Source organism: Penicillium samsonianum (genome assembly GCF_028829775.1).
Source record: "Penicillium samsonianum strain IBT 33392 chromosome Unknown utg000005l_segment0_segment0, whole genome shotgun sequence".
In the NCBI taxonomy this organism is placed as follows: Eukaryota; Fungi; Ascomycota; class Eurotiomycetes; order Eurotiales; family Aspergillaceae; genus Penicillium; species Penicillium samsonianum.
The window spans coordinates 1,886,367-1,906,840 of NW_026643263.1; the positions used below are offsets into that span (position 1 = coordinate 1,886,367).

The 20,474-nt window shown below is 49.9% G+C and overlaps 10 protein-coding genes across 10 annotated transcripts; 4 read left to right on the forward strand and 6 right to left on the reverse strand.

Annotated features, from left to right (window-relative positions):
* Positions 1–441: 441 nt before the first annotated feature.
* N7471_009611 (putative tetracycline transporter) lies at positions 442–1,866 on the reverse strand (the record flags this gene model as incomplete). The annotated part of the gene is made up of 2 exons (XM_057282330.1): positions 442–1,734; positions 1,798–1,866. The coding sequence occupies 2 exons, from the start codon at positions 1,864–1,866 to the stop codon at positions 442–444; spliced, it is 1,362 nt and encodes a 453-aa protein (XP_057133213.1).
* A 554-nt stretch (positions 1,867–2,420) lies between these two features.
* On the reverse strand, positions 2,421–4,513 carry N7471_009612 (uncharacterized protein). Its single transcript, XM_057282331.1, has 4 exons — positions 4,258–4,513; positions 4,147–4,174; positions 3,556–4,069; positions 2,421–3,469 (listed from the first exon to the last, which is right to left on the reverse strand). Exons 1-4 carry the CDS (start codon positions 4,389–4,391, stop codon positions 2,826–2,828), a joined length of 1,320 nt encoding a protein of 439 aa, XP_057133214.1. The 5' UTR covers positions 4,392–4,513; the 3' UTR covers positions 2,421–2,825.
* Positions 4,514–4,830: 317 nt separating this feature from the next.
* N7471_009613 (uncharacterized protein) lies at positions 4,831–5,313 on the reverse strand (the record flags this gene model as incomplete). The annotated part of the gene is made up of 4 exons (XM_057282332.1): positions 4,831–4,857; positions 4,938–5,019; positions 5,125–5,156; positions 5,218–5,313. 4 exons carry the CDS (start codon positions 5,311–5,313, stop codon positions 4,831–4,833), a joined length of 237 nt encoding a protein of 78 aa, XP_057133215.1.
* A 225-nt stretch (positions 5,314–5,538) lies between these two features.
* N7471_009614 (NUDIX hydrolase) lies at positions 5,539–6,914 on the reverse strand (the record flags this gene model as incomplete). Its single annotated transcript, XM_057282333.1, has 2 exons — positions 5,539–6,382; positions 6,439–6,914. 2 exons carry the CDS (start codon positions 6,912–6,914, stop codon positions 5,539–5,541), a joined length of 1,320 nt encoding a protein of 439 aa, XP_057133216.1.
* Positions 6,915–7,423: 509 nt separating this feature from the next.
* On the forward strand, positions 7,424–9,861 carry N7471_009615 (SPX domain protein; the record flags this gene model as incomplete). The annotated part of the gene is made up of 2 exons (XM_057282334.1): positions 7,424–9,670; positions 9,727–9,861. The coding sequence occupies 2 exons, from the start codon at positions 7,424–7,426 to the stop codon at positions 9,859–9,861; spliced, it is 2,382 nt and encodes a 793-aa protein (XP_057133217.1).
* Positions 9,862–10,284: 423 nt separating this feature from the next.
* Positions 10,285–11,074, forward strand: N7471_009616 (DsbA family oxidoreductase; the record flags this gene model as incomplete). Its single annotated transcript, XM_057282335.1, has 2 exons — positions 10,285–10,329; positions 10,412–11,074. The coding sequence occupies 2 exons, from the start codon at positions 10,285–10,287 to the stop codon at positions 11,072–11,074; spliced, it is 708 nt and encodes a 235-aa protein (XP_057133218.1).
* A 577-nt stretch (positions 11,075–11,651) lies between these two features.
* N7471_009617 (6-phosphofructo-2-kinase PFK26) lies at positions 11,652–13,970 on the reverse strand (the record flags this gene model as incomplete). The annotated part of the gene is made up of 2 exons (XM_057282336.1): positions 11,652–13,485; positions 13,729–13,970. The coding sequence occupies 2 exons, from the start codon at positions 13,968–13,970 to the stop codon at positions 11,652–11,654; spliced, it is 2,076 nt and encodes a 691-aa protein (XP_057133219.1).
* An 862-nt stretch (positions 13,971–14,832) lies between these two features.
* N7471_009618 (uncharacterized protein) lies at positions 14,833–15,916 on the reverse strand. The gene is made up of 2 exons (XM_057282337.1): positions 15,737–15,916; positions 14,833–15,634 (listed from the first exon to the last, which is right to left on the reverse strand). The coding sequence occupies exons 1-2, from the start codon at positions 15,743–15,745 to the stop codon at positions 15,233–15,235; spliced, it is 411 nt and encodes a 136-aa protein (XP_057133220.1). The 5' UTR covers positions 15,746–15,916; the 3' UTR covers positions 14,833–15,232.
* Positions 15,917–16,251: 335 nt separating this feature from the next.
* Positions 16,252–17,980, forward strand: N7471_009619 (FMN-dependent alpha-hydroxy acid dehydrogenase; the record flags this gene model as incomplete). The annotated part of the gene is made up of 5 exons (XM_057282338.1): positions 16,252–16,279; positions 16,348–16,406; positions 16,477–17,719; positions 17,769–17,842; positions 17,894–17,980. 5 exons carry the CDS (start codon positions 16,252–16,254, stop codon positions 17,978–17,980), a joined length of 1,491 nt encoding a protein of 496 aa, XP_057133221.1.
* A 1,111-nt stretch (positions 17,981–19,091) lies between these two features.
* On the forward strand, positions 19,092–20,349 carry N7471_009620 (nitronate monooxygenase; the record flags this gene model as incomplete). Its single annotated transcript, XM_057282339.1, has 5 exons — positions 19,092–19,212; positions 19,262–19,792; positions 19,839–19,867; positions 19,915–20,177; positions 20,241–20,349. 5 exons carry the CDS (start codon positions 19,092–19,094, stop codon positions 20,347–20,349), a joined length of 1,053 nt encoding a protein of 350 aa, XP_057133222.1.
* Positions 20,350–20,474: the final 125 nt, after the last annotated feature.

Consider the following 20,474-nt stretch of genomic DNA (forward strand, 5'->3'; position numbering starts at 1 on the left):
CCTCTCTTTCACCTGGCCTTTTCTGTTGGCATCCTTGAGACATACTATCACCACTCTTCTGTGTATTATACCTGTTACCAACTATAAAAAAAAACCAGGCAACAATGATGAAATCACTGTTATACATTGAAAAGTCGTTTTGTAGGAATTGTGCTTTCACCAGAGCCTACGGTCTGCTACTCATTATCCTTCTAACTATAACACCGAGAAGAAAATATACAAACTGAGTGAAGAACAGTAAGCCTAGAAGACAACGTAACTTGAAAGCAAAAACGATTGGCTTTTTAGAAAAAAAGAGGGAGATGGAGAGATATCTTAGGACTGATACATACTGTCCTCGCATAAGTTCGATATGAAAAAAAAGGAATAGTAAGACATTGGGACCATCTTTATATTAAGCATGCTTCCTACAATATTCCTCTATGTACCTATCCATGTACATTACTCCTTTTTTTTGTGCACAGCAGGCGACTTCAACAAGCTAAAAACCGCAACTGTAACGACACACATGGCTAACCCGCCAGCAGTATAAGCAGCCTCACGGCCAGCCCACCAAAATAGAGAGCAAAACACAATAGGACCAGTCGCCCTACCAGCCTGTCCCCACCCCCGCAAACGACCCATGACCGCGCCGCGATCCGCGTCCTGCGCCTCGAAGCTGCCCAGGCTGTTGAGTGACGTGACGACGGTAGCGGTCGTTACCGCCAAGAGAGCACCGGCAGCATAGAGACCCGAGGGCGAAGAAACGCGAGCAAGACAGAAGAATGAGATAGTACAGGCCACAACGCCAGCACGGAGGGTGATCAGTGGCGGGAGACGGCGCACCAGCGTTCCCTGAAGGAGGGAGGCCACCAAGCCCATCAGAGACAAGAGACGTCCGTTCAATGCGGCAGGGCTGGCGGTCGTGGCTGATCCTGCGTAGAGCGTTGTGGTCAAGAAGGGGAGGGAGAACTCCAGACCGGAGAAGGGAAGTAGGAAGAGGAAGTGGAGGGCATTGAGAAGTGCTGGGTTATTTGTATGGGTGCGCTTAGCGGGAGCACTGCTCTTCTCTACTGTCTTCTTGCTTGACGCATCATTCTTCTCGGCGGAGGTACTCTCGCCCTCCACCTGAAGAGTCGTCAAGCGGGGATGCGTCTCGGGCAAACAGGCCCAAAGATACACAGTTTCAATAAAGATCAAAGCAAACGACACAATTGCAGCGACAATGAACGGGTTCTCGGCAACCATATCGATACTGCTGAGTGCTGCACCTAGCGCCGGCCCAAATGTGAAAGCGACGCTGAAACAGGCCCCGATTAATGCCATAGAGGAGCCGCGACGCTCCTCGTCTGTGATATCCGCCACTATGGCGTTGGCCATTTGCACATTCGCCTCGCTCAGGCCCCCAACAATACGACTGGCAAGGAATGTGCGGAAGTCCGTGGCCGACACCCACAGCGCGACACTCAAGAGGTTGCCTAGCATGGATATGAGCAGGGCGCGACGGCGGCCATGGCGGTCAGATAGGCGGCCTATGACGGGTGCGGCGAAGGCTTGGAGGAGGGAGAACAAAGAGCCGAGGGCTCCACCGAGGAGCACGATGTCATAGCGCGAGTCAATGGGGCGCGCGAAGGAGTTTTTGTAGGCGTTTAGGTAGTGGAAGATGCGGTTGAGGAGGGAATCCGGGGATGGATCTTGCGCGCGATAAAACGATAGCAGAGAAGGGAAGAGGGGCAGAACGAATGTAAAGGATATCTGAAGGCAACGTTAGTTTGAGTAAATGTGATTGTTGGCTTTAGAAGGGTATCTTGATCTTACCAAATCTAACAACAACGAGAGTATCAACACCTTCAGCACCTCCTTGCGTTGGGCGCCAGCGATGGGCATTGTTGCTGGCGCCGTATATACAGAAGATGTAAGAAAGGAGGAAAGAAGCAAAAATGTGTAGAATGACAAATATCTCGAGAAGTTGACACTTGTGCAAGAGTAAGATCAATTTAATCAGATTGAATATACCGGGAGCTCCACTGGGCGCGTCGGTGCTCATTTCCTATCGTGGGTTAGCGCCCTGCGCTGAAAAAGGGTTTCATCCAAAAATGCGCTAGTAATAAAGGAATACGCGTTTCAAGTGCCTTTCAAGCGTATTCGGTTATTTTCATTAGGTCATGCATAATGGATTCGCACTTGATTCGGTCTTGTGTAATAGCATTACATTACACCACTGCACGCTAGGCTAGGAGATGTAACTCCGAGAAACCCTGTTTCCTCGCAGTGGGTACATCGGATCACGTGAATGTATACACCTTGGCTTGGACGGTCTCGTATACAATTGGTATACCTCCGTACATAGTATCCTCTGCCATTGACTAGTTACTGTCCACCTATTCTAGTAGTAGACCTAGTAGACCTTGTTCTGCCTAATGAACGCGGTCCATATTAAAAGATACTAGTATCTAGGCAAATCCTGGAAAGTAAGGGTGCACTCATTATGATCAATTTCGATCTATGCCCGACCTAAGCCTGTCCACCGGTCCGTTCAAAAGCGCCGATAAAACAATAGCCATAGAATACATATGTATGTCGTGAGAGAAGCTCCGAGGATCGGGAATATGCACGCTGAAAAAATTGCAGGACATAGTCAAGAAGACTTTGGCAAAGCCAGACGAAGAGATCAAAGTGACTCTCCGTGAAGAAAATTCGTTGCGTTCGTGAGCCATCACATCGGATCAGAAATTGCTGAGGCCAGTCCCGAGAAGACAGACCCAGGAATCCCTCGTTGGAACCCTAATTTCGGGACAAAATCCCAAAACCAGCAGGTTCCAACTGACATCCTAGGATTGCCACTCTTACTCGCTGGACGCAGGAGCTTCCGCCGAGCCAGAGGCAGGGCCGCTTGCACCGCCTCGACCACGTCCGCCACGACCGCCTCGTCGTCCACCACGTCCACGACCCTCACCAGCACGACCCTCACCTCCACGGCTTTCGCCACCACGGCCTTCTCCATCACGACCCTCACCAGCACGCTTAGCGTCATTCCGGCCTCGGCCACGGTGTCCCTGTCCGTGACGGCGGCGTCCACCAGACTTGGCACCGTTCTCGCCCTGAGTCGCAACATCAGCACCAACGGAACCGTTGTTCAAACCCGCATCAGCGCTAGCCGGAGTAGCCTGGAGGCCAGTGTCGGTCTCATCAGGGTTGCGAGGAAGCTTGACCCATTCGCTGCTCTCATCGGAAGTAGGGGCCCAGGTTTGCTCCGCAATGGAGTTTCCAGCATCAGAAACCAGAGTCTGCGCAGGAGGGGCCAACTGATCGGCTTCGGAAGCTGCAGGCTCAGCCTGAGCGCCGATAGAGGTATCCTGGAGCTCGGTCAGTCCAGCGTTAGCCACGGTAGGGTCGGTTATAGGGTCGGTGGCAGGGGTTGCCTCGGAGGCAACTTCGGGAGTCTCCTCGGGTGGAGCGAACTTGTCAGATGCTTGCTTCACGTCGCCATCTGAAAAGATCTAATGTTAGCAAGCACATTCAAGGATATTTGGTGGGGGTGCGGGTGGGGGTGGGGGTGCGGGATTCATTACTGACAGGTAAAATCAAGAGTGGTGCCCTCAACAGCATTGACCTTCTCATCGGCACCCTCAGCAATCTTAAGTAGCGAATTGACTGCAGACTGGTTGCCAGCATACACCTCGAACAGAACGCCCTCGAAAGCACGGCTCTCAGTGGTGACGGCATCCCCGTCGCGTCGAAGGATGGCCGCGGCGCACAAGAATTTAGTCACGGTATAGAACTGCTGGCGCAGTGCCTTCTTGGAGGCCTCAGTCGCATCAGCAATGGCGTTATTACGGACAGCTTCGAGCTCCGCCTCATGCGCCTTGACCAGCGCAGCCTTCTGAGCAGCCAGACGGTCCTCGTATTGGACAGCGAATTGCTTGTAGTGGCCAATCTGCTCCTCGGCCTGGGCAACGGTGGCCTGAAGGGAAGGCTTCTTAAGGACCTGGGCCTTCTGGTCGTTGTTGATCTTCTTCTCCTCAATCAGTTCATCAAGCGACTTGTCGGGGTTTTCGGCGATGATGGCGTCGACTTTGGCGAGGGAGTTCTGGTCAAAACAACAGCAACGTTAGAAAAATGCATCAAAAGAAACAATTGAAAAAGGAACATTCGATAATGACTCACCAACTTCTTCATGGCATTGCGAAGTGTCCTAAACAGGGCATACAGTTAGCTCACTTTCACTTGCGCATAGGTAATAACCATGCAACCAGGTTCATAAGATTCTAGACATACTTCTGTAGCTCCTTCAAGTAGGTACTCTCTTGACCATCAGAGCTGGGACTCTCGAGGTCCTTGGAGACGCTTGAAGCTCGGGAGTTACCCTTCTCCTCGTCCTTGAACTTCTGGGTAGCGGAAGCGGGAGGCATGATGGGAATGTGGGTAACACAGATATTAAAGTATCTCCGAAAAGCTTGTACTGGTCTTGAAGAGATTAAACGTGATAACGTTGAAGAAAAGACGGGTGTTATGAAGGAAGAATCAACATGCGGGTCGGGAAGTGTTTCTTGGTCAGTGTGGCCCACTGGCTTTGGGCAGACTCTCTCTTTACGCGTTAGCTCGCGAAGCAATTAAGCAATCACAGCACTGGCCTATGTCTACCTAGGTAAATGCACAATTTACTAACTAATTTGTTACCTGATCATTTCTTCCATTGTATTGCTCCAGGGTATCATATTCACATTCGCCCACAACGCCATAATATCACAAAATACAACCCAATCTTAGTACAGTACCTCCTCGCCTTTCATATTCATGTCGGGCAGGTCTTCGCCATAATGACAGATCGATATTATTTCCTGAGCTCGTCTATCCCTGGAACTTGCGCAGTGTTTTCTAAAGGAACCCAGACTTGTCAGCTGTATGTTCTCATGAGTCTTCCAGAAAAGCTCTTAGATCGACCTCAAACAACACACCTCAGTAACTTTGCGCACGGTATTTGCTGATATATTTTTCTCGCCAGCCTTTCGCGACCGAATCGATGCCTCGCGCATTAACCTGCAATGTGTTAGCCCATTGCCAGTTCAATCATGTCGGCAGCGAGAGCGCGAATCGGAGGGTTGGGACCGGTGGACCAAGCCACAGGGCTAGATGGAGACGCACTCTTGCATAAATAGCATGTAGTCCAAGAAGATCTATATAGCTAGGATTAGCAACTGGATAATAGAGAGGCTTCATATCGGGACGACCACGCACCAGGATGTCGGCATTCTTGCTTACACTCCGATTGGAGTGGGCTTTGACAATTCGCTTGACTGTTCCTCGTGGATAAAGCTTCTGAGCTGCCGCCATGACGAGTAGAATAGCGGAGATGGTGAGGTGGAAGACGGTGTTCAATGTTGAATGTTTAATGTTTACCCCCAAAAGGGTGTGGGGAGCTCCCCAATCTGACCGAATACCGTAACTAATGATCTGTTTCTTATGTAATTTGGTATTTGTAATTTCCGGCATGTCCGAAAGTAAATCTTTCATTATTATATACATCTTTATTGCAACTGTATATTGCTAATGTACACTTCAATGCAGTCGTCGAAGAATTCGCCAGGCTGAAACACCAGCAATTGAGCCAATGGCTACACGCCAGGCCAAGAAAACCCAGATTGCCAGGCGCAAGCGGTCATAGTACCCGCGGAGCATGATCCCAACAGCATAAGTCCCATCTGTTGCTTGGTCTGTCGGACCATAATATCTTCCTACTCCGAGACCACCGATACCCACTTCATTGTGATCATGTTCGGGAATCGTCTCCTGTGTGACTGCGAGTGCGGCGGTTTCGCTATCAGCGGCCGTGTTACTAGGACGAGCACCCGATCTCACATTGAGTGCATTACGCTTCCGCAGATTATAAGACACAATGCTTACAATCAGCCGCAGATCAGGCACAGTGAACGTTGGATATTTCCACAACTGCACAGCCTGGTGGGGAGGGAGCATATCCAAGAAGTCAGCCAGGATGCCGAGGGTGAGACCCCAAAGGAGCAGCGGACGGGCAGTGTCACTCGACTCCGCTTGCCCACTAAGACACCATCCCCTGAAGCGCTGGAGCAGGGAAGGTTTGAGTGTATTCTCTTCAGGAACAAATCCTGGAGTTGGAGTACATTGATGAGTTTCAGACGGCAGGAGCCTCACGGCCGAGAACTGCATCCAGCCCATCAGAGACCGGATTGCAAGACGGGTCAGAAACCCGCCTTGTCGAGCGAAGCGCTGCGACATATCCACATATTCCACGGTCCGCAGCGATGGTGATAGAAGGGCGCGCAGGGGAATCCAATGTATCGATGCTACCTCTGTGGGCTGCAATCTAAGGGTCGGGGAGTCGCTGCGAGTCGTGAGGAAGACGAAGGGACAAAGAACCATCAACCTGCCATTCAAGTCAGTAATCCGGTTCTCAGCGGCGAAAGTGAGTGGCATTCGTACGGTTCGGACCCCCAGCCGGTAGTGACCACCCGCTCAGGGAGGTTGCCCACGCTAATTGTATCCTCCGTTGTCAAATCCAGTCCGATTTCCTCTGAAGCTTCCCTAATAGCTGCAGCTTTATCATCTGCATCTTCCGGGTCCCGCTTTCCACCCGGTAGGGCAACATGGCCAGTCCATCGGTCCCCCACGCGCGAAGCACGCTTGATGAACAGAACCTCCGGTTCGCCATGCTGGACCCATGGCTGTGAAAAGAACTCGTCTAAACGTTGTTGGGCTGGCTGAGAAGCATCTTTTGTGGGGTTTGAGCTGGGCCAATGGTCGTAGGTTGGTCGTACCCGGATAATCAAGGCAACCGAGGCGCGTTTCTTGCAGGTTGGGGGGTTTGGGACGTAAGGATAAGGTTGACGATGGAGCTCGGTTAATACGCTATGCAGATGATGGGACAGGCCCGGGCTTTGCGTAGACTTGGGCTCCATCGTGTGTATCTAATACTTAAGATGTCAAAGATCCTTGGATGGAGGGATATCAGTATCGGAGATGTCCATGTGCACGTCCCTCTCTCTGGTCCCCACGGTGGCGATATCGGTCTAGCCCGTACTCCCGTATTATCCGTACTGTAAAATAATATACAATACTCGGAACATAGATTATCCGAATAGCTAGTCATCCTCCGGTTCATTACTGGACTCTGATTGGTCCCATCCAACGAGCACGTGCGTCTATCGCTGGCTACGAACGCTTTCAGTTCTGAAGCTGCGACATCGTTATCCATCGCTTAGTTTCAAGCTAATGAGCTATTTTTTTCGGCTTCAACTGAATATCAACTCTTACCTCGTTTTTTTTCCCCCTAACTGAAAATCAACCTGTCTCAATTCCTCTCTCTTATCTCTTCCTCCCTTCTGAATCCCCCAATCAGAGGTGCACACCACCCGGCCATCTCTGAGTAACAACTGCACCACGCAATTTACAATCGGACTGGCTCAAAATGCGGTTTGGGAAAACCCTCCGTACTGCAGTGTACCCTCCCTGGAAAGGGAAGTACATTGACTACACCAAGCTTAAGACCTTGCTGAGAGAGAATGATGTCACCCGAGACGGAGAAGAGGCCAGTGATTCCGATGACGATCAATGGACTGAGCAAGATGAGGAAGCATTTGTGCAGGAACTGCTCAATGTACAACTGGACAAGGTAAATTCTTTCCAAGCAGAGACATCGCAGCAACTCCGAGAACGGACAACAGCATGTGAAGTTAAACTACGACCTTTGGCATCTACTCCGGAGCAAGAAATGCCCGTTCTCGATGAACAGAAGAAAAGGGCTATTGCCTCAGAAGTTCTGCAGGAACTCGATAACATCACCAAGGAAGTCAGTGCCTTGGAAAAGTACAGCCGAATCAATTTCACTGGCTTCCTGAAGGCTGCAAAGAAGCATGACCGCAAACGAGGAGCCCGATACCGGGTGAAACCTTTGCTCCAAGTGCGACTGTCGCAACTACCGTTCAACTCAGAAGACTATTCGCCGTTGGTCCATCGGCTCTCGGTGATGTACTCCTTCGTTCGAGAGACCCTTAGCCATGACATCGTGCAACCAAGGGAGGCAGAGCATGGATTTGGCCGTGAGACCTATTCATCTTACAAATTCTGGGTTCACTCAGACAACGTTCTCGAGGTCAAGACTCACATTCTTCGTCGATTGCCGGTTCTTATCTACAGGCCGGGAACTTCCAAGGACCTCGATACCATCACTGAAGACCCCACCATTACTTCTCTCTATTTTGATACCCCTCAGTTTGATCTCTACAATCAAAAGGTCGCACGAGCACCCGAAGCTGGATCTTTGCGGCTGCGCTGGACGGGATCACTGAAAGACAAACCTGTTATCCAGTTAGAAAAGAAGATTGTCACCGACGACGACGAAGGTCGACAAGTTAAGGTACAGCTCAAAGACAAGCACATTAAGGAATTTTTGGACGGCGAGTACCGCTTCGATAAAAAGCTCCACCGCATGGAGGATTCGCATAATGGAGAGTCGGCGGCCGCCGAAGCCTTGAAAAAGGACGTGGATGAGCTGCAGTCATTCATCAAGGAGAATGACCTGCAACCCATGCTCCGGGCCAACTACACGCGCACCGCCTTCCAAATTCCTGGCAATGATCGCATTCGTATTTCTCTCGATACCAACCTTGCGCTCATTCGGGAAGATGCCCTCGACAGTGAACGTCCATGTCGCGATCCAGCTGAGTGGCACCGTACCGACTTGGACGATGCCGATATGACTTATCCCTTCAACGCTGTCAGGACTGGGGAGATCACTCGCTTCCCTCACGCTTTGCTCGAGATCCAGCTTCGAGGCAAGGCCCATAACACTGAATGGGTCAAGGACCTGATGGTCTCCCACCTTGTCAAGGATGCTCCCCGCTTCTCCAAGTTCGTCCACGGCGTTGCCTCGCTATTCGAAGACTATGTCAACAGTTTCCCCTTCTGGCTTAGTGAACTTGAAAGTGATATTCGCCGTGATCCCGAAACTGCATTCCATGAGGAACAAGAGCGACTGGCTCGACGAGCAGAGGAGAACATAGCAGTGGGCAGCTTCATGGGAGACGCGCGCAGCCCCGGTGTTCGTCCACAGGTCGGGTCACCTTATCACCAATACTCTAATGCAGGCTCTCCCTCGGCCATACGGAGATCCTCAGCAACCACCGAACCTGCAGCGCGGCACCCACGTCCCTCAATCCCAGAGCCCCAGCGCCGTGATACCGAACCCGCTCCTGAACCCGAGGAAGAACCCGAGCCGCCCACTCGCCTTGAATCCATCTTTCAATCCTTGGGGCTATCTCAGCAGCGCTGGCTTGGAACGGAATCTGTCTCTCTACCACCTGGCGTTCGACACCCCGGCGTCTGGATCAAAGATGCCGGGCCCGTTCGTGTGGAAAGTAAGGTCTACCTTGCCAACCAGCGAACATTTATCAAATGGCTTCACATCAGTATTCTCCTGTCAAGTTTATCATTGGGCCTCTATAATGCTGCCGGCAAACACAACCAGGTAGCCCAGGCACTGGCTGTCGTCTACACATTCTTTGCCATCTTCGCCGCAGTCTGGGGATGGTTCATATACGAGAGACGGGCCCGCCTCATCCGCCAGCGGAGTGGAAAGGACCTAGACAACATGTTCGGTCCTATCGTAGTCTGCATCGGTTTGGCAGTTGCCTTGGTCCTGAACTTTGTCTTCAAGGTTAGACTCCCCAGTCGTTTTGTTTCAACCCGGCCTTCTCGCTAACTCGTTAATAGTATTCCTCGGCACTAAATCAAGGCCGCAACCACGCGCTTCCTGATGTGCCTGTTCACTCTAACTCATCGGCTGCTTTTGACAGCAGCTCGGGAGGTTCGTGGAGTAACTTGAACCAGGCCCAGCAGGTTCTGTGATAGTCTTTCTGGGGGCTTTTTTATTTGAACATGTGGCCAATGAACCCCACGGCTGGCCTTCATCTGTGGAGCTTCAGTGTAATTGTTGAATAATAGCGTGTACTTCAAAATAACATCCTTCGAGGACACTTGTGATTTATAATCAATTATTTCTCTTGTATCTCCTTTATCCCAGCAAATACATGAGAATGAAACCTTTTAGAATATTCGAGATCCCAAAGACATAATAAGAGAGAAACTACCTGAAACCCCAACCCCGGGGGTCCCGAATATCACTGGGACGCTTACAAATCGACTGTCATCCCCGACATGCAGAGGGCAAATCTCCAAAAAAAAAAATATATACAAAGCAAAGATATCCTAAATTCAAACTCACACCTCTCTCCCTCACCCCTCTTCTCCTGACATCCCATCCTTGACACAATGACGAACTTCCAAATCCAAATAATCTCAGACACCGTCTGTCCCGTAAGTATTCCAACCATATACTCAGATCTATACCCATCCATCCCAAACCTCCAAATCTACATATTAACCATATAAAAAAAAGTGGTGCTACGTCGGTTACCGCCGCCTTTCACGAGCAATAACCACCCACCAAGCCACGTACCCAGCAGACACATTCAGCCTACACTGGAAGGCATTCTACCTCAACCCGGCATCAGCCGAGTATCCCGGCGTGAACAAAGCCGAGATGTACACCCGGAGATTCGGGGCTGAGCGCATGAGCGCGATCTTCGCTCGGCTATCTGCTGTGGGCAAGGATGAGGGGATCCAGTTTAGTTTCGGCGGGAATACTGGTCTCACGCGGGATTCGCATCGCTTGCTTTGGTTTGCTGGGCAACGGGAGGCCGAAGAGGTGGCTAAGAAGGAAGGTGCGAATGGTGGTGATGGTGTTGTTGGTGGGTTGCAGACGAGAGTTGCGGAGCAGCTGTTTCGGGCTTATTTCGAGGAGGAGAAGAACATTACTGATTTGAAGGTTCTTGTGGAGGCGGGTGTTGGGGCGGGATTGGATCGGGAGACTGTGAAGAAGATATTGGATGAGGATGTTGGTGCTCAGGAGGTTGATTTGGAGGCCAAGACGGCGGCCAGGAGGTTGGTTTCTGGTGTGCCGTACATCTCGGTGCAAGGGAAATATCATGTTGAAGGGGCTGATGAACCCGAGGCCTTTATGGAGATCTTTGAGAAGGTGAAGGCCGAGCAGAAGGAATAAAGAATGTCGTTAGGGTTCTAGTTCTCGCTCAGTCAGAATGTCCTGCTGATTCCTACGGTTATGTTGAATGATTTCAATGTTATTATGATCGTCTGTATAGTTAGTTCTATTGAAACGCCGAAGCAAGTAAAGCTATTCAGACTATCAAGCAAAAACGTAGCTGATTCTATCTTGGTGCATTTGTGTCAAAAAAGATATCTGCACGAAAATGGAAGGTCGAGGTAGAGACACTCTTAGTGACCTGTTACTTCCAGCCCATAAAGCTTTCGAGTATCCCAGGTCATGAAAGTACACAGATAACGCCTTGTCATGCAACGAGTGTCTGGGTTATCTGTAAAATAATAAAAAAAAATAAAAAAATAAACAGTGGAGGGGAGAAAGCATAAATAATACATGATCAAGATGCAAATAGGAAATAAAAATCATGGATACAGCCCAGTAAAGAGTAGAAAAGTGAAGGAGAATGTAAAATGACCAAAGCCTCAAATCCCGGGTCAAGTCATCCCACAAAAGAAGTCATGATAGATCGTAGCAAGTCATGGAATTTTGAAACTCCATGTTCAAATTCTAGGGGCATTTAGTGGGTCGTCTGTGCTTTGACCTGATGCAGTTCGTAATCGGGAAGGTAATCGAACCAGTCGGTCTCAGGATTGTAGCGGTATGCCTTGAACTCTACCCCATATGGCTTGGGCTCAAGCATGTACAGAACGCCCATCGGGACATCGAGGTCAGCAACCTCGTCACGCTTCAGACCACGGAAGTAGGCCAGGAGCACGCGGGCAACGGATCTATGCCCGACCAGGAGTACATGGTCTGTAGTGCGCTCTATCTCAACAATGACTGTGCGCGACCGATTGATGATATCGAGATAGCTTTCTCCGCCTGGTCCGGGGTATCGGTAGAAGAGTTTATCTTTCTTGCGGTGGGCGTACTCCTCGGGGAACTGCTGTTGGATCTCCTTGTATGTCATGCCTTCCATCTTGCCGGAATGGATTTCGTCCAGCATCCTCATCTGCTTAACATCGTACTCATCTTCGTTGAAGTATTCAGCGGTTTGAACGGAGCGTTGCATCATTGAGGACCAGACACAGAAGTTGCGTGGCCCTTCCTGAGGAAGATAAGATGGGTTGGGGGGTGTGATGTCACCGGCTCGAGGCGGGAAGTGCTTTAGAAGGACTTTCTGTCGCTGATATGCTTCCCACTGCTTCCGTTGGTGATCCACGAAGCGAGCCAACGCCTTGGCGTATCTTCTCCCGTTTTCGCTGAGGTCAGAGTCACCGCCGATGCGGCCTGCGGCATCGTCCATACTTTCGCCGTGCCGTGTGATCCAAATTTGGCGCGGAGAGAGATTGAAATTGAGCAAGTAGTAGACGACTTGAGAAGCAAGGAAACCATGGGTCTGGTGAGCGACGACTTTACGACCGACGTCGATCATCTGGATGAAAGCCATACGATGCTTCTCCTCGTATTCGCCGAGAGGAACGTAGGACTTTTCGTAGAGAGCAACACGCTTCTTGAAATCTTCCAGTGCCTCGGTTGGGTCCTGGCCTTTGTAGTCGGGACCAGAGAGTTTTAGGCGCATGTTAGCTTCAAGCAAATCCTGATCCACGCAGCTGCTTTCAAGGAACAGGATATTCAGCTCGGGACCAGCGCGATTGCGAATATGGTCGACAATCGCTTTGCGGCGTTCCATGGTGCTGTTGGTCGCATCGAGGATACCAATGCTGCCACCTTCCTCCAAAATATACTCAAGCAACTCGTCAAGAGTATCCAGCGCAACCTGCTCTCTCATCTTGACGGCACGCTGATTCTGGGGGTCAAAGAAGTTGGCAGTCTGGTCTATTGGCTCAGGGGAAGCTTCATGGATAGCTTCTTCATTCTCACGAGATTGTGCAGGGCCTGCGTCGATCGAGGGCACAACGGTACTTCCGTTTTGAGAAGCTTGTTCGGGCTCTTCTCCATTCACGAGAATTTTGGTTGGCACCACTGGAGGGGGAAGCGGTGCCTCGTTCTCTGGCGGGGAGACGGCCGATGGGTTCAAAGTAGTGCCAACGCTGACACTCAACCGGCGCACTGAGTCAACGAGATCCTTGTGGAAAGTACTTGGTTTCCGCTCCTGGCGATCATGCGGGGCAGGTGAGGGGGACTTTCCAGCGGCCACACGGCGGCGTTGTCCAACATTGAAGATTTCGGTGTCATGTTGGAGCCAGTTTAAGTAGCGGGCCAGCTTCTTGGTGATATAACTTTTGCCTCGGGCCGGGAGGCCGACCATGACAATGACAAGCTTTGCACCGACATCCCGCTGGGCAATGCGGCCATCTGGAGACACCTTGGACTTGGTCAATCCGGGGATATCGAGAGTAGTTGCTCGCACTCGACCGGGAGTACCAGGAGGGTGATAAAGGCCCGATCTGCAAGGATCATATTAGTCAATGTTTGCCAAGCGCATCCAAGGAGGTCCCGAGATAGCAAATGTAAAACAACGGGTTGGAGTCCGGGGTAAGGTAGATCAGCTCAGAATAAGGCTGCAAAGAGCCCCGGAACTGGACTGATCCCGAAGTGAGCCGATCAAGCCTCATTCTGATAGGCTCAAACATAGTAAAATCCAAAGGTTCTAGACAAAAAAAAAAAAAAAAAAGAGAAACAAGACTCACATCTGTGGAGACGGAGGTGCGGTAGAAACCGGAGTGTCTGTCAAAGCCACTCCGACTCCGCCCTTGGACGGCAGTGAAGATTTGTGGGAATCGGAATGCAGGTCGTTACCTAGCGCTCGGTTGACCACAGTTTTCGAAGGCATAAGAGCTCCTTCTTTTCCCGATCCCGAGCCATTAGACGTGCCGGTGGGTTTAATATTAATCCTCTGATCTCCCGTATCAGGCGAAGTGGCCGACGTCATGGCCGACCGGGCAATGCTAGAATGTTGCGCCATCCCACGGGGGGATGTTGTGTGTGTTTTATTAAGAAAGGTATTGCTGCTCTCTTCAGAGCTTTTTCACGGGATCTTCGAGTTGATAAGGACTTGTGTCACACCTGGACAACTCAACAAAAAAAAGTTGGTGAGAGAGGGGAGAGAAAATAAAGTGTGACGGAGGTTTGGATGAGTCAACCAACGGGAACACCGGGTCTGATATTGACCTGAGATATTCAAGGGGATTTGAGATATTCAAGGGGTTGAAAGAGGTTGGGAGTGTTTTTTTTTTTTGATCTAAGGTTCTTTTTGGCGCAAAGATATTTCTTTTGTGTTTTTTTTTTTCCCCCTCCAACATGTGGGAGTACAATATCACTCAAGGATAGGTGCCAAGGACGTCAAAGAGACCTTAAAGTCAGAAATGCTTTTGAAATGATGAAATCACGCAGCTGCAGGTTAGACTTAGTTCGTAAGGTGGATCGATGGCTTAAAGATCGCCCATATATGATGTCAAAGGAAGTGTATACAGCTTTTGAGGGGAAAGATATGGAGCAAGATATTCAGGTCTGATCCAGGATTAAACAGCTTTTATAGACTATGTATCACATTGATGGGAGGTCTCACAAAATCATGCAAGATGTATCGGTCCTATCTCTAATGGAGAATGCTTGGCTACAAAGGGCATATGGAGTACAGGTTCGAGGAAACACGCCGGTGGAGCGAACCATACTCAATCTCTCACCCCTGTGCACTTTGCCCAATATCCTCATAATCCACCGAAATGCTCATGGCCGTTTTCCCGTCTTGGTAGGGAGTGTCAGTGCACCCCCCTCCCCCCCCCCCCCCCCCAAATTGATTCCAGATATGCCCGGCTCAACAAAAGTACACATAAATACTCCATATTTAGAATTGAACTCAGCCTCCAGTGGATCAAACAATAATTATTGGAACACCTTGTGTGACCTGAGTCTCACCGCTCGGGCTGATCCATACTCGGCTTCCTTGGCGACCTTCGGTCCTCGACACAACAGATTGATCTCCGACCAACTGTATGCGTCCGTTGCTGCACATTGATCTCCGCTGCCGTAAGCCCCGAAAATGGTAACCCATATTCCCGTCAGGTGCGGAATCCTTGGCGCTTGGCGGTAACGCAGGGGGGTATCACAGATAGCATGCCTAGAAGATGGCCTCCAGGGATATTGGATACGGTGTGTGGATCGCGTGCAACCATCCGCGCAGAATGTTCCTTATCAGTTGCTCAAGTTCAAGGTCAAGCCAATCAAGCATGCGTATGCCGCAATACTCAGTGCTGTCAAGACCAAGACCGCATTTCCACTGGTACGGAATTTGTGCCGATGGATCCCATCCTCCCCTACTTCAGAGAAGAACTGTTTGTTTCCCTGCGAGCGGCGGAAAAGTCCGATGATGAGAACACCCGTACCGTATATCGCGAACAGAGCCCCAATACTGTAGAACTCGGCGGTGAAAATCTTGAGTACGACGAGGGCGAAGGAGAACTGAGAAAGAGCGGTTCGGACATAAGCCCCCTCGAAGGTGCGTTGGGCCGCACGCACCTCCACCATTTCATCTGAGGTCAGCACGGCCGAACGGGCTCGGTGCATTCGAAGGCGATAACGATCCCCTGCACGACGCTGAGATAGTCAGACTACGAGGTGAGGTAAGACAGGAGAGATGAGGAATATGGAGTAGACGGCTGAGATTTTAGGTAAAAACAGTAAACACAGTAAACACACCTCAAACATGGTCGCGGAAATCTCTAAAATCAAACAAAAGAGGTCAAGACTAAATGTATTGAAAGTGGAATGATATCCCCGGACTTCACAATTTCAAGGAAGTTGGGTTCCGCAGAAGTGAGAAGGGGGGGGGAAGAGATGCGGGTGACCTTGGCCCTCACGTGGACCTTTGGATTTGTATACCTACGATATCGCGTAGTATCATGAGTATTATACTACATATTGTATATGATACTCTATTTTCTCTTCTTAGTTGTTCTTTACATATAATTCACAACCAAATATTTTCCACCAATAATGTCAAGTCAAATTCCAATTTCCTTCTCGGCAATTGAAAATGCCCCAAGGGAAAAGCGGCCGACGTTCCCCACACTCTCCAGGGTCGAGATATGTCTTCTCCAATTTACTTCTCTCACCTTTTCCTCCTTCCCCCTTCCCATTTTCTCTCGAGAGAATACTCCGTGTCGACCTCCATAGTAACCATCACTCAATCCACCCCTCCGCCGTGATTGAGAATGGCGAAAGTATTCGATGCGACAGAAGGTATCGGTTCTCCGCACCGGTCCCTGGTGAACCCCCACGCGGGATGTCTTGACTGACTGAAGAAATAGTTGCAAAGCACAACACTCCTGAGAGTTGTTGGGTGGTTCTATACGGCAAAGTCTACGATGTACGCTTTCATGCTATAAGATCCTCATTGTGTATTGCACATTCCCCGGCCACGTCTGACTCTTATCTAGGTCACCGATTTCCTGGGCAGCCACCCCGGCGGTGCAAAGATCATTTTGAAACTCGCGGGCCAGGATGCCACCGAGGAGTATGATCCTATTCACCCGCCAGGTATCTTAGAAGAGGAGCTTAAGCCTGAGGCATGCTTGGGGACAATCGATGCTAGCACATTACCAAAGGAGCAGGCATCCTCTGAACCTCAAGAAAAGATTGAGGGTCCACCACCTATGGAGAATCTTCTCAATTTGGACGAGATTGAGGAGGTGGCTACTAAACAAGTGAGTAAGAAGGCTTGGGCGTACTATTACTCCGCATCCGACGACCAAATCAGCAAAAACTTCAATAATGAGGTTTACCGGTCCATTCTCTTGCGACCTAGAGTCTTTGTGGATTGCACAAAGTGTGAGGTGGACACAACCGTCCTCGACCATAAACTGAAAACGCCTATTTACGTGTCTCCTGCGGCGATGGCCCGTCTAGGTCACCCATCCGGTGAGGCCGGCATCGCAGAAGCATGCCGTAGTTTTGGAGCCATGCAAATTATTTCCAATAACGCTTCCATGACACCAGAGCAGATCGTCAAAGACGCTGCTCCCGATCAGATCTTTGGCTGGCAGCTTTATGTTCAGATTGACCGCAAAAAGAGCGAGACGATGCTTGCGCGCATCCAGAAGCTCAAGGCGATCAAGTTCATTGTTCTTACCCTCGACGCCCCAGTTCCAGGGAAACGCGAGGAGGATGAGCGAACCGGTATGACCGGACGGACGGCTGCCGTGCCCAGCGGCGTGAAAGCCGCCGAGCGCTCGTCAGACGATACCCCCAATCCAACCCAAGGATCTGGAGGTGTGGGCCAGCAATTGTTCGCAGGCACTGATCCTTCCTTGACATGGACGGATACTTTGGCTTGGCTTGCCACTCAGACGGATCTGCCTATTGTCTTGAAGGGGCTGCAGACTCACGAAGATGCATACCTTGCCTCACTCCACGCACCTCAAGTTAAAGGTATCATTCTCTCTAATCACGGAGGACGCGCCATGGACACTGCCCCTCCGGCGGTTCATACTCTCTTGGAGATTCGGAAATACTGCCCCGAGGTCTTTGACAAGATCGAGGTGTATGTGGACGGAGGTATTCGTCGTGGCACAGATGCCGTCAAGGCTCTCTGCCTAGGCGCGAAGGCAGTTGGCCTTGGTCGCCCGGCTCTGTGGGGCTTAGCGGCGGGTGGAGTCGATGGTGTTCGTCGAACATTGCAGAGTAAGTTGACTGGGTATTTGATCTGGTTCTATTTCTAACTCTGTAGTAGTTCTAAACGATGAAATCAAGACATGTATGCGGCTGCTTGGGGTGGAGCGGATTGATCAATTAGGGCTCCAACATGTAAGTGTCCTCTCGTCACTTCGTCTTTTGGTCTACTAACTCTTCTCTTAGATCAACACCCGCGTTACCGAGCAGCAGATCTACGATGGTCCTACTGCTCTCGAACCCTTACGGCGCGCATTCCGTGCGAGACTGTAGGGACCGCAACCAAACCTATATACTCCAAATGTAAATGTGTTTATCTTATAATTTGACTACTTAGATTCTTATTATCTTACACCCCATTCAACACCTACGGCACTTACAATATCCGATAATCTTTCTCGCTTGATTTTCTCCAAAAAGTATACCCCCGTTGGCCGTTGGCCCACTAATTCAACGCCACCCTCACTCATCTCCACCCCCAATCCACACACAACCAAAAAACTCTTCTCCAAAATAAAATAAAAAGCACAAAAAAATAGTTTCCCTGGGAATCGAACCCAGAACCTTTCCGGAACACTTGCTTAATAGCAATTGTTAACGGAAAATCATAACCGCTAGACCAGGAAACTGATTGATGTAGAATGTGGTCTCCTAACGCATCATGAGTGGGAAGGAACATCTTATTACTATATCTCCCCATATTGAATAAACTACCTACCTAGGTACATACCTAGGTAAGTAAATATCTTGTAATCAAGATTAATAATCGTCTGTTAAAAATTATTTAGAACTGGACTACGGTTAGTAATGTATCTACCTCCAGCCCTGGAGGGCTAGGTATATCCCGAGGTAGCCATACCGTTGAACGGGGCGCATCTCGACTTCTTGCAAACGGTTGCGGGGATCGATCGTCTAGACCTCCCCCACACGTCATTCTCAATGGATTTGTCCAATAAGACTGTCTATTCAGGTATTGATCTTCTCCATGTGTAGTACTCCGTATCCAGAACCCCATGATTGAGCTAGCGTCAAACATTGAAATCTAGATCGTCCGAAAGATCTCGCATGGACGCCTTTAGGGTTTGACAGCTCGGGCTTCATATTCAATCCACATATAGATTAGAGTGCTCGCGGATTAGGTTTGTTGATCTAGTGAATCGCCTTAGAGCTGGTGAAGTACTGAATCATGATAGGACCAAACGCCCAATTAATGGAGATGAGTAATCTTGGATCCGGCAGCTCGCAGCGCCAGAACCGTTAAAACGGCATTGCCTCGTAATCCGTGTGGTTTATATAACTTAGTAGCTAGCCCCAACGAAGGATCCAGACATATTATACATGTGTACCCCGCATCTCACTGTTCCCTTCATATCTCGATCTTACAATGGCTGCAAACATCCAACAATGGTTTCCTCATACAACCGCTCCATTCATTGCTAATGCACCAATGTTTGGATTTACCGATGCCAGCCTAGCAACTGCCGTCGCAAAGGCCGGAGGATTCGGTACAACAAACCGAACTGACTCTTAGACATTAGACTGACCATCATATAGGGTTTATTGGCGGAGGCTTTGATTTTCGATCTGAATCCACCCAGCTCCTGGGTCTGGATACTCAGTTGGCGAATGCCCGCTCTATCCTCGGTTTGACCGATGGTCAACCATTACCGCTTGGTGTCGGTTTCATTACTTTCCAGCCAGACGGGCTCGTTGAAAATGCCATTCCCATTCTCCAGAAGCATCGCGTAGCGGCAGTTTGGCTGTCCTTCCCCCGGGCTGACGCCGATCATCTTCCAATGATACAAGCCATTCGGAAGGCCCAGGAGAGTTCTGACTGGGATATCAAGATATTTGTCCAGATAGGAACCATCAAAGCTGCAGAAGAAGCACTTCAGCAGGGAGTGGATGTTCTGGTTGTTCAGGGAACCGATGCTGGAGGACATCAATGGGCCCAGGGTGCTAGTTTGATATCCCTCTTGCCTGAGGTGCGAGATCTTCTATCAAAAGCGCAGAATACAAGCACTGCTATCCTGGCAGCTGGTGGCATTGTGGATGGGAGGGGCTGCGTTGCTGCTCTTGGCCTAGGTAGGTTGTTCCGAACTTCATTGTTGCAGCTAATTGACAGAAATAGGTGCCGATGGGATCGTTATGGGTACAAGGGTACGTCTTACTTCTCGTAGACGTGGAACCTTGCTAATCGAGTCCAGTTTGTTGCGACCTCGGAATGCCCTGCGCCGTCTGCGATTAAACAGACCATCGTATCGAGGGGCGATGGTGGGGTCTCGACCATCAAGACCATCCTACATGATGTATTCCAATCAACCGATGTCTTTCCGAGACAGTATGATGGCAGGGCTATTATTGGTGTTAGTTACGAGGATTCTCAAAAGGGAGTCAGTAATGAGGAAATCATCCGACGATACAATGAGGCCAAAGAGGCTGGCGAACATCACCGGAGGACTGTATGGGCGTGAGTATTACAACTCTACACTGTATGTATCTCTTGGATTTTGTGTGTTAATGGTTTCAATAGGGGTGCGAGTATTGGAAGTATCAATGCGGTGGTCTCTGTTGAGCATGTTGTGCAGTCTACTCAGCAGGAGGTGAAAGTGGTATTGGAGCGGTTAAAGGCAGGGCTTTAGCTTCATATATGTAGTATCTTTTAATTCATATCTCTTATTTTTGGTATGAAATCAATATGTTGGCCCTATAGCTCTATACTTGCATTATATAGTGATCGGAAATATATATAGAATCAGCCCAAATC